The sequence below is a fragment of the Amyelois transitella genome, chromosome 10 (assembly GCF_032362555.1).
Source record: "Amyelois transitella isolate CPQ chromosome 10, ilAmyTran1.1, whole genome shotgun sequence".
Lineage (NCBI taxonomy): Eukaryota > Metazoa > Arthropoda > Insecta > Lepidoptera > Pyralidae > Amyelois > Amyelois transitella.
Genome location: NC_083513.1, coordinates 7,572,534 through 7,584,993, shown reverse-complemented (window position 1 = coordinate 7,584,993; position 12,460 = coordinate 7,572,534). Strand labels below are relative to the sequence as shown.

Here is a 12,460-nt window from a genome sequence, read left to right as displayed (position 1 = left end):
TCTACCATTACCTATTCCCGTTGGTGTAGCCGCGGCATTATTGCGATCTTTTTAGCACGATGCATCATTTCATTCATTCATTCACAAGTTTGATTTGACGTCTTGTTTTGACAGTTGACAAATAACTACGAAAAAGAACTAAAAAACTAACAGAGCACGGCTGGACAGTTGGAAAATACGACTAATTTGATAAATAAAATTTACAGAAAATCTAATGCCATGATTCGGGAAGACGACCCTCAATTTAGAATAACTCCCTTTCAACAAATGGCATCTGCATGTACCGGTGCCCTAATAACCTCCTTGTTCAGTAAGTTTGTAAAATTATGAAATAATTCACAATTTCTCAGTATGTACTTTCGTAATCATGTAATTTCCTTAATTTTTTTACGTGTATTTGTAGTGACACCACTTGATGTTGTAAAGATACGATTGCAGGCCCAGCAGAAAGCTCTTTTATCAAATAAATGTTATTTGTATTGCAATGGTCTCATGGAACATTTATGTCCTTGTGGAGACACTGCATGGATACCAAGACGGGTACATTTTCATGGAACTATGGTAAGTTCTGAATTTCATTTATATATTTTTTTCTTAATATATAACTTTTTCTCCACACAAGATACAAAGTAAGTTTACATATATAAAAATACACTTTTTCTGTGGGGAGCTGATAGATAGATAAACTCTTTATTGCACCCAAAAAAAAAAGAAAAGAAAATAAAGCTGGTGTCTGATGTATACTAGAAATATGGACGACATAATATTTCTATTTATAGCACATTTTTAATTTAATCATTACTTAAATAAATTTTATACTGTAAATCTAACTTTTAAGTAGTGAATTTAAAAAAATTTGAATTTACAAATTATTTTTGAGACAGCTAGTTTTTGCTTACACAGATTAGTATTGAACTAGATTGTTGAACAGGTGAGCTAATAAATGATGTTATACACTTTTATCATCAAAGTAGTCAATTTCAAAATTCCAGGATGCATTCTACAAAATTGCCAAAATTGAAGGTGTGCCAGCTTTATGGTCTGGACTTAGTCCGACACTAATCCTAGCGCTTCCCTGCACAGTTATATATTTTGTCTCATATGAACAATTACGTTATAGGATGAAAACAACATACAATTCCATGACAAGTACCAGTAAGTAGGTGTTTTTTATTTTTTTGTCTGCAGTTATCCAGGGTATTGTATATGATCATGGTTACACATCCCGTTGCCTGAATGTGCAGGTTTCCTCATGATGTTTTCCCTTACTGTATATTTTTAATTCTTACTGATATTTTTTACCTATATTCCTTTTAGTCTTTGCAACACTTACTAACTGTTAGGTTTGTCTACCCCTTGAGCGATCAGGACATGTTTATATTGCATATTTTTTATATATATAATTATATATAATTGTGATGTAAAGCAGACTCCTAGCCATGAAGCATTATAAGCCAAGGTGCAAAAATTAGAGAGATATAGACTTATCATCATGTAAATTAGGCTTGTTTTTCAGTAAGACCTACAATAAATAAATCTAGAATGAATTAATTATGCATTCAATTTATATCCCTTACTAATATTATAAATGGGAAAGTCTGTTTGTTTGTTTCTCTTTCACATCTAAACCACTGGACCAATTTAAATGATATTTGATTTGCAAAGCTTTTTGTTTTTTTCAAATATGAACTCCTATTATTACAGTGGACCTCTGGTAATCCGACCAACATTAGCAGGGCAGTGTCGAACTATCGAATTTGTTGGATTATAGAGCACTGTCTAAGATCCCCTTTAGTCCGGATATTTTTACAAAAGACTACCATGTAATCTGACAAATTAAATATACTAAGTAAAACAATACACTTATGTGTACAATTTGTAACCTGTTCAAACTGTACTAAAATTGGGTTACGCAAAAAGCGACTAACTCGCGGGCGGACCGCTGGCACAAGACCTAGTAGTATTATTCTAGAATACAGAGCAAAATGGTTTTCTGCTCCATGAGACCACAAGCAGATGAACTTCCTTAAAAAGTTTATCTGAAATAACATAGTAACTGATAAAGATTACATGAGGTGCGGAAAACATAAACATCTATTTTTAGCCAGTTGACACATTCAAGGCCACCAGTTTATGTAATAAGCTGACCAATGAAATTTTCAATTACCATTTTATGATTTTTTTTTATATAGCTAGCCAAAGAGATTTTTAAATATTTATCTTTTTTTTATTTTAATTTTTATATTATTTAAAATAAGTTATATATATTTTACTAGCTGTGCCCGCGACTTCGTCCGCGTGGATTAGTTATTTTGGGCATCATTGAAGGCCTCACAGATGAATAATTTTCCCGGTTTTTTTTTCATATTTTCTTTTATTTCTTCGCTCCTAATAGTTGCAGCGTGATGTTATATAGCCTAAAGCCTTCCTCGATAAATGGTCTATTCAATGCAAGAAGAATTCTTCAATTCGAACCAGTAGTTCCTGAAATTAGCGCGTTCAAACAAACAAGCTCTTCAGCTTTAGGATATTAGTATAGATTTTAGACTTTCCAAAGACGCGATTATATACATGATCTATGGCAAAAACTTGCCAGGATGAAAATTATCTATGTCCTTCTCCCGACTCATTATTATATACCCAACAATTCAGGACAATCAAGAGACAAAAAACAAACCAAATTTACTTTCGCATTTGTTATATTAGCTGGGATTTACAAGTTAAGACAAACTGTTAAAATATTCTTGTGCTTTTTACAGCAACGCAACCATTATGGATTCCACTTATTGCTGGTGCCACTGCCCGAATAACTGCTGTTACTATAGTTAGCCCATTAGAGCTAATTCGAACTAAGATGCAGTCTAAAAAATTGACATATGCAGGTATGTTATGATTCTCTAAAAATAAACTAATCTTGATTTTGCAGCTGTGGGCAAAGAAATGGGTTTAATATACATATATATATATATATACAGTATTAGGAATACTTTACATTAGTGACCTACATATATTGTAGGATGTGACCATTTCAATATTTTAGTAATTTATTATATTTTAAACTAAATTACAAAAAGTCTTTAGTTAAATCTTTCAAGCTCTATGAAATGCATACGGATTTAGTCAGCAAAGTTTACAAGTTGTTAGTTTTTTCAGGCTATACATTTAGACAACATTGTCGATTTGAGCCTAATTTGGCTGATTACTATCAGAAATCAGCTTTTAAGACTTTTAATATCGGATGAAATATTCAAAAGCATGTGTTTATTTTTCCAGAAATAACATCGGCTTTACGTAACGTGATAAAGTATGAAGGCTACAGAGGCCTTTTCCGAGGTTTAGGGTCTACCCTATTGAGGGATGTGCCATTCTCAGGTGAGTCCATAAAAGTCCATTTATTTATTTATCGTCACCATTCTCATTTACTTACACATGTGTACATTATCTGTATATCAAATCTAATGTATTAATATGACAATCGCCTTCGCCTTTTATGTACACAGATAATCGAATAGCCACATTAGAAATTGAACGGGAAACATAATAAAACAATAACAATATTATCGTAACGTGGACAACATCACGTTTACTATAGTTTACAAAACAATAAAGATAAATTCGATATACTCTTGCTAAGTATAAACAACAAATAGATTTGAAATTTATTTTCTCATGTAGTATTTATTAATAGCAAACTTATCACTCCATTTAACATTAACTAGTCGTTCGCCGCGAAATGTCTAAGAATACGCGAAATTTTTGTTTTTTATATTGTGTATATCTCAACAACTACTGAAACCGATTATTTTGCCGCATGATACTGGAAATTCTATTGACAGATTCTGCATACCTTTAAAAAATTTGAGACCAGCGATTGGAAAGTTATCGCGTCACAAACATACATACAAAAAATGTGTATTTGCCCCAAGTTGATTGGTAGAACTCACTCGCTTCCCGAGCTCCATCCTTTATTAATACTCAACCATTACTAATATTAATTAATGTCAAATGTTTTTAATTACAGGCATGTATTGGACCATGTTCGAGTCAACCAAGCGGGTATTCAATAGACCAGATTCGGAAAAGAATTCATTTTTATTCAACTTCTTCTGTGGCTCTGTGGCGGGTAGTGTAAGTATTGTTGTTACTCATTGTAATTTTCAAGGCTTAACATTCATCAAGAAACGGAGAAAAATCGCGTGGGGGTCTTATGAAAAATGAATTTAACGGAAAACACACCCAAAACCTACACAAATATATTCGAAGCAAGTAACCTAAGAAATTTACAGTGAATTTAGCATAAGTGTAGCTAAAGAAATTTTATTACGGACATTGCGACAGTTTCACCGCCAAGACATACAAGTATTTTGTTCAATTGTTGAAATTTTATTTTATTGCATTTTAGGCTTCTTAAATCTACTTGATCATATTTATTTTCAGGTTGCCGCATTCATTACTTTGCCCTTCGATGTAGTGAAAACGCACCAACAAATTGAACTGGGTGAAAAGGAAATATATACAGGTATTTAAAAAAAAATGATTATTTTCTGTCTGTACCTACATACACTTGTTTTCTATTAACATATTTTTTAATTAAAAATATTTGGGCCATTGGGCCTAATCTGCCTGGTAGTAAGCTATATGAGGTGTAAGGTTGTACAGGCGACAACAAACATTTAAAATGTCAGAACTCCAGTGTAACGGCTCAGAAGATCCTACTTAAAACAATTTGAATGATAATAAATTATTAATACTTTTCAGATGGGAAGGTACAGCAAAGAGCTTCAAACATGAAAGACATAGCCAAGAACATTTACAAAAACCACGGTTTCAAAGGTTTATTCACCGGTCTATTGCCTCGAATATTCAAAGTAGCTCCAGCCTGTGCTATAATGATTGCAACATTTGAATATGGAAAACAATTCTTTAGGAAATACAACTCTCAAAAGTACAAAGAGAATATGCAAAGGTAAATAGTAACTACAGCAATACCCAAAGTTTAATTTACCTCTTATTCATCCTTCTAGCGCTAGGCCCGGATATATCCTCACCTCTCTAGGTGCTCAGGGTATGAATAAAACCATGATACTGTATTGAACGAGTCAGATAGTTGGGTTTTTAAAAGAAACGACTATCATCTGAAATTGCAGACCAATCTTGCAGAAAAATCTAACCCATATAAGATCAGCTCATGCGCAAAAGGTCTCTTTGGCGAAATGTCCCTAAGCTGCAAAACGCCATTCTGCAAAAAGGGACCTTTTGCTCATGAGCCATTGGATCGTGGTAAACGTACCAACGGAAAAGTTTTACTCAATAATTGCACAAATGAATCTCTTCTTGTGAAATTCCTTACATTTTAATCATATTTCAGACAAGGCATTGAAATAAACATAATAAAAGATGATGACTAAATACCCAGACAAAATTTATTCTTTTGGAGGTATTTGATTCGAATATTTTGTATGGTAATGTGTAATGGTTTTTTTGGTAAATTTTTATTTTTGTAAAGTTTAATGGTAAATAGTATTTCAATAAATTAGTTAGCCTACTAACTATAATTATACTGGTGAATAAAGATATTTATACGTTTAATAGTTAAATACATTATATAGATTTTATATGTTGGTGCAAATGGTGTTGGTGTTTAAATAAAAAACAGTTATAATAAATTTTTAAAGCAGTCTTGCCAAACTGACGCAGTAAACGTACTTGCGAATGTTAATTTCACATTTTGATGTACCGGTTTTCTAGTAAGTTATTAATGCACACACAGACCTTGCTTTGTAACAGAAACTTTTACAAAATAAAAATGTATTGAAACTCATTACATATTTTGAAATAAGGTGAGTGCGGCCAAAACCGTCCGCGGGTCAATACCGGCTAAGTAAGATCGCGGCCAAACTAACATATTTATGCTAATTCTAGCCCGGTCAATAAATCAGCACTGTTTTATTTGTTCGAACTGTGTTCGACAGATGGCGTTATACCGTCCGCTTTTGGAGTAATCTTTGTTGAAAGTTTAGTCGTTTCTAGAACTCGATGCACGAGTGTGAAATGGTAACGAAAAAATTTAGATTAAATAGTGAATTTAACTATTAAAGAGTTTAGGTGATGTCAAAACGCATTGTTAAAGGTAAGTACTTATGTTATACTCTGTTGCTTTTAATTAAAACTCACTTGTTTTTGAGTTATTCAAAGGAAAAAATGTATAACCTAAAAAATGGATAGTGGGAAAAATCGTACAAAATTAACGGGGCAAAATCGTTATATGGCGATTCTGCCCCTTATCAGACGTCGTCAATATTTTTGATCTACTATTATTATTTTTTTTCAAGACATTCAGTATTACGGTATTATTCATGTATACAGATATCATATCTTTTTTTTTCTTATTTCATAACAAGTGTTTTTTTCTACAGATCAATATGGTGCGAAATTATAAAAGAAAAACAGATAGGGGATCGTACAAGAAAGAAGACTTACAAGCAGCAGTACATGCTGTTAGAAATGGCTCATTAACTGGGTACAAAGCTGCTCAAATTTATAACATTCCAAGGACCACAATAATGGACCACGTCCACAGAAAAAGGCTCTCTAATACTCTTGGAAAAAGACCTACGTTATCACCGGACATAGAGAATAACATAGCAAGTTGTCTCCATATTATGGAAAAATATGGCTTTGGCCTGACCAGGGCTGAAATTTCCGATTTGGTGGCGGAATATGTCACCAAAAACAATATACAAACTTGTTTCAAAAATGGAAAGCCAGGTAAACTATTCTTAATTTTGTTTTGAGATATTTGTTTTATCTTTATTATATACTAGTTTTTCTCACGAAATTTGTTTCGCTTTAAAAAGCCTGTCTTATTCCAGACCATAATTTAATCTGTTCCAAATTTATTCCCGATCCTTCAGCCGTTTTGAGGTGATATACTATATCAATGGAACAGACGTATACACACATATACACAAACCCATTCACAAAGTTTTGCATTTATATCATTGGTAAGATAAATACGTTAATGTGAACGGCATCGCACTCCATTTCAAAGTTTTGAAACGGTGCTTGAAATTAATTTTCAATTGAGCATAACTTATTTTTACCTTACCCGAATTCGACGAAAGAAAGTTTTGACAATACTCCTAATTATATGAAATTCACCTGTTAAAGCCGCGTTTAAGTCCGTTGAGTAGTTTCGAAGTTATGACCTACCAGACACACATACAAACATTCCAAAAATTGTTTTATTGCTCTGCTACTCTTCTTTGATCACCCTTCATCAGTTTTTTGGAAAATTATTTAATGTACATACACGGTATTTTTACTGTCTTATTATATATATTGAGTAGTATACCATCGCTAATATGTTACTCTTATGTTTAAGCTATATTATCATAACTTTCATTTAAATCCTTTCTGTAGTTTTGCGTGAAAGAGTAAAAAACATAGACTAACATACTTTCGCATTTATAATATCGGTAAGGATTTTGTATGCGAATAATGACACAAGCTTTGTCTTATATATTTATTTAATTTAAATAAATGATAATGTCAAATGTGAAAAATTTATGTTTCTGTGTTCATTGCAGGAAAGGATTGGATAGCTGGTTTTCGAGAAAGAAATAATCTGTCAATTAAAAAACCACAGCCTGTGGAATACGCGCGTAAAGTAGCAGCTGATCCTTTCGTGTTGAGCGAGTATTACGAATTGTTAAATAAAACAATTAAAACTTTAGGTTTACAAGATAAACCAGGAGCTATTTGGAATGTGGATGAAACCAACTTTTCCAAGGATCCCCTTAAATCGAAAATCGTTGGTGTCAAAGGTCATGCTGCTACAAGGACGATATCTACACCAGGTAAAGACAATACCACAGTTTTACTAGGAGCTAGCGCTGCAGGGGACAAAATCCCACCCTTAATCATCTTTAAAGGCAAATATGTCTGGGACGAATGGACTTCGCCAAATGCATATCCTAGGACCACTTATGCTGCCACCAAAAATGGATGGATGGAGAGTGACGTTTTCGAAGCTTTTTTTAAAAAATCTTTTTTACCGAGTATAGGCGTTGAGCGCCCCGTATTGTTAATTTATGATGGCCACGCAACCCACGTTGGTTTGAACATTATTGAAGCGGCAAGGGATGCAAATGTTACCATCTTAAAACTTCCGCCCCATACAAGCCATATACTCCAACCATTAGACATTTCAGTCATGAAGTCCTTCAAAGATCGTTGGGATAAAGTTCTTGTGAAGTGGCAGAGATTAAATATAGGCGTACAATTGCCAAAAAAAGAGTTTTCACGTATTATTGGAGAAGTATGGGCCGGCATAGAGCCACAAATACTTATGAATGGTTTTCGTAAAGCCGGGATATACCCTTTTAATCCTACAGCAGTTGATAAATCAAAGTTAGATCCTATGAAATTGGCCCGATTTCAAGAACAGAGTTCTGCGTTAGCACCAAAAAAATATGAACCACAAAACTTAATATCAATAGTATTGACATTGATGAACAAAAACATTACACAAACTCCTAATAGGCGGCTTGAAATTGTACAGGAATGTAATTCTATAAGCACTACCAATACCAAGGAACAAGCTGCGATAAAAAAGCCAAACATCCCATTTGAAGAGTTATTACTGGAAAAAATTAAGCGTAGTGACACCTCAACAAAAGTAAAGCGAAGTAGAGTTGCAACAGGTGCAGAGGTTATCACTCACGATGATGTGTTAACATTGAAAAGAGAAAAGCAAATAAAAAAAAACATTAAATTAGAAAAGAATAAAAAACATATATCTAACAATGTGTGCTTGTTAACTCAACTATCAAAAAATAGTGCTGAAAGGCAACCATTTTCGGGGAAACAAAATCTGCCTGCCTGTTTACAAAATCAAACGCCTGATGCCCGTAAAATAATAGTTACATCAAACATCGTGCTTAAAAAAGCTGGAGCAGTTGATTACTCTTCGACAAAACCTGGCCCATCAGGCATCCACAAAAAAAAGACAAGGACAAATAAATATGCAGCATCTTTCATGATTAAGGGTAAAGACAATAGTAAGAAGAAAAGTGGCAAAGAGAACAGCAAACTATATTATAGAAATAAACCTACAAAGAGTTATGAAACAGAATCTACCAGTTCAACGACCAGTGTATCTGGAATTATGAGTTGTCACAGCGACTCCGATATATTGAATTTCGAATCAGATGATGATCTAAATGATATTGATGGACTTTCATTGGCAGATAACGAAAACAGAAAAAGTGAAGAAGAAAACACTGAAAAAGAAAATACTGAAATAGAAAGAACTCATACTGTAAACACTAACAATGATCACGATGCTATTGAACCTCCAACCGATAAAAATGAGAATGTAAAGGTGGGTGAAATTTCTTCAGGAAACTATACAGTGAAAGACTATGTTTTAGTCCGTTACTATGGGAAGAAATGGATTTATTATGTAGGAGTAATAGAATCTATAGATGCTTGTGACAAAACAAACATAATCTATTCAATTAAGTTTTTCAAAACGGTAAAAAAACCAAAGCTTCTCTTCAAATTTCCTAAAAAAAATGATCGTGATGAAGTAACAATTCTGTCGATAGTAAAAAAAGTGGAATTATTTCAAGATGCGGACAACAACAATGAATACTTCCTAAGTAATTTAGATGACGCAGTGTACTTTCTTTAGTAACGTCATATTTCAAGTCGAAAATGTTACATATTATACAACATTTAATTCAAGTAAAAACCTTATTTTTGATTGTTATTTGTTAACTTGTTTTAAAACTGTGAACTGTTTATTGCGGATATCATTTATAAGTAGTCTACAATTTGTTGAGTTTAGGTATTAATGGTATTAAAAATACCTGTCGACAGACTTTTTAGTAGTATAGTACATAAAAATACATTACACTGATTATATTATATAAGTTAGAAGTATATCCTTTAATTCTGTTTTTTTTTCGTACCAAATATTACAACTGAAAGACTGATTACTGAATACTAAGTACGTAATATTTGAACATTTACTGTTTGAGATATATGTAAACATAATATAAGTGTCACGGCCAATTTATAAGTTACAGATATTTTTATGAACAAGTCCTACTTTTGAAATTTAAATACAATAACTTTACTATGTTTTTGAGACTGAAGTTTTTTCACATTTCTTAGAGTTATATTTGTGTTTTGTTTATCTTTAATTTCAATCATAGTTGCAAAAATATATAATATAATAACTTTACAGCTGTGATTCATCTTCTGATACAGTTTCATACTTTATTTTAAGCAAAAAATTTTTTGAAACCTGAATAATCGCAATAAAAAGTTTTGTATTTCAATGTGTAAGTCACATTAAGAACTGATCATATGTTCAATGATCAAGTGATCAAACCGTTTTCTTCCATGATATGATTATAACGACGCAGAATACTAAAAAATATATCATTTAATTCTGTTTTTTTTTTTCGTACCAAATATTACAACTGAAAGACTGATTACTGAATACTAAGTACGTAATATTTGAACATTTATTGTTTGAGATATATGTAAAGATAATATAAGTGTTGATTTCTGCAAGAGTTGTTTTATTTTGATTGCCTTGTGTAAAATGGCAATGAAATTATTCATATAAAAAATCTTAAAAAAGGTTGTTTACTTCTGATGGTAGGAATATGACGGATTAGCCCCAAAAAAATAATTTGGCTTGTAAAAGTCGATTTAACTATTATTTCTAGAACTGTAAGGCAGAAACTCGCTTGGCATTCGCATGTGACTGTCAAGCATGGGTTTATTTTTAAAATAACCATTTATAAATGACAGAAATTGATGCTGGACGATTTAGCCCCAAGTCAGCGGGGAAAACCGTCTATCGACATATTTTTTTAAAACGTAATTTAACTAAGTAAGAGGCATATTTATAGTATTAATATAGAACAATCCAAATAGTCAATAAAATTCTAAATCGATTACGTTAATCAAATCTGAAATATCTAGATAAGAACACAAGTTACGGTCTGTCAAAATGAACTTGCAAAAAAATATGACGGTTTAGCCCTCATCGACCTTACTTAAATTTAAGTTAAGCGGTCGCATACAGTCTTGTCGCAAGTGCGTTTTAGTGTTTAGTAAGATTATGCGGTAAAATGGTCATTTATTAAAAATAAATAAGTACATAACTACTAGTAGTAAGATTTAACTACACTGGACGTGTTCAGCGGGATTATTCACAATCATTGACAGGGTTGTCTTCTCTTTTATCTCCTTCTTGGTTTACTTCTGAGTTAGAAAATAAAACATGCCGTACCGTTCGTTAATAACCGCGGCATAATATCGTTATTTTTTTATTTTTACAGACATCAAGAAGTAGTTCTGATGGGCACCGCTAACAATAACGACTACTCCTAGAAATATAGCCATAATACAAGACGACGAGTCGTTGTACAATATGTGATAATTAACTGTATTACAGTTTGTGTAGATTAAATGTTTGTAGTGTTTTGGGGAATAAGTCTGTTTCGTTTTTATGGACAGGCTAGAGGTTGATCAAAAGTGACTGCTACTCAATTTATGAGAATATCACACAATTGAGTAGTAGTCAATTTTGGAAAAATGAAATGTTTGTAATGTTTTGAGGAACAAGTTGGAGCAACTGGTATTTTGGGGTTCATGCTCTGCGTGTTTCAATCATCCTCCATGTAATGAGACAAGTGGAATGATTTTGATGTTATAACTATTCACAAACATACATATCCGTTTTGATGAAGACTGTACATTGATTGAGATAACTTTCTGGTTCAAATGTTTATTTGAGATGGTTAATGAAACATACATTTATGATTATTTATGAACAAAACCAATTATTTTAAAGGATTCCATAATATTTTTTTGTAACATTTATTCATGAGAGGCAGATCTTTATACGATATATATATTTTACAAATAATGAATTTCTGTGATTAGTACTTAACAAAAGTAGGGATTGATTTTGACAATATTAGTGTTTATATGTAAATCTTCACATTAATTCATTATTTTAATATATTTAAAGTCAAGATTTCTGTTTTCAATTTAAATATTCTAGTGACTTGATACTAAATGTCATATCTATATTTTTTTTAGATATTTTGTTTTGTAAATAACTATATTATTGTTTTATTATGTTTTATTCCAGTTGACTAGCTAGTGAAAGCTCTTAAAGATATGATTCATGTTATTTATCATTCGCATTGTAGGAATACCAATGTATATAAATGTAATGTCTAGTACATATTTCCAGAGAAAACATGAAATATACACGAAGAGGAAATATTGTTATTTTCAATTAAACAAGGCACCTAATCTGAGAATAATAAATCCATATTAATATAATATGTATCCATTCTAATATAAAAAACAATAAAGATGATAATTTTTGACTTGTGACAAATTTAGTCTACTAGACCGATTTTGT

General features: G+C 32.0%; 2 protein-coding genes across 3 annotated transcripts; both read left to right on the top strand.

The window, feature by feature from the left end:
* Positions 1-124: 124 nt before the first annotated feature.
* LOC106136379 (probable mitochondrial glutathione transporter SLC25A40) lies at positions 125-12,318 on the top strand. Its single transcript, XM_013336908.2, has 9 exons — positions 125-310; positions 404-561; positions 993-1,155; positions 2,760-2,882; positions 3,274-3,372; positions 4,022-4,128; positions 4,438-4,519; positions 4,759-4,966; positions 11,364-12,318. Exons 1-9 carry the CDS (start codon positions 220-222, stop codon positions 11,413-11,415), a joined length of 1,083 nt encoding a protein of 360 aa, XP_013192362.1. The 5' UTR covers positions 125-219; the 3' UTR covers positions 11,416-12,318.
* Positions 5,820-11,033, top strand: LOC132902121 (uncharacterized). Of its 2 annotated transcripts, XM_060945997.1 has the most exons (3): positions 5,820-6,130; positions 6,417-6,768; positions 7,590-11,033. In XM_060945997.1, exons 2-3 carry the CDS (start codon positions 6,423-6,425, stop codon positions 9,695-9,697), a joined length of 2,454 nt encoding a protein of 817 aa, XP_060801980.1. In that variant the 5' UTR covers positions 5,820-6,130; positions 6,417-6,422; the 3' UTR covers positions 9,698-11,033. The 2 variants fall into 2 exon arrangements, with proteins under 2 accessions (XP_060801980.1, XP_060801979.1); XM_060945996.1 differs by having other exon boundaries at positions 5,820-6,768.
* Positions 12,319-12,460: the final 142 nt, after the last annotated feature.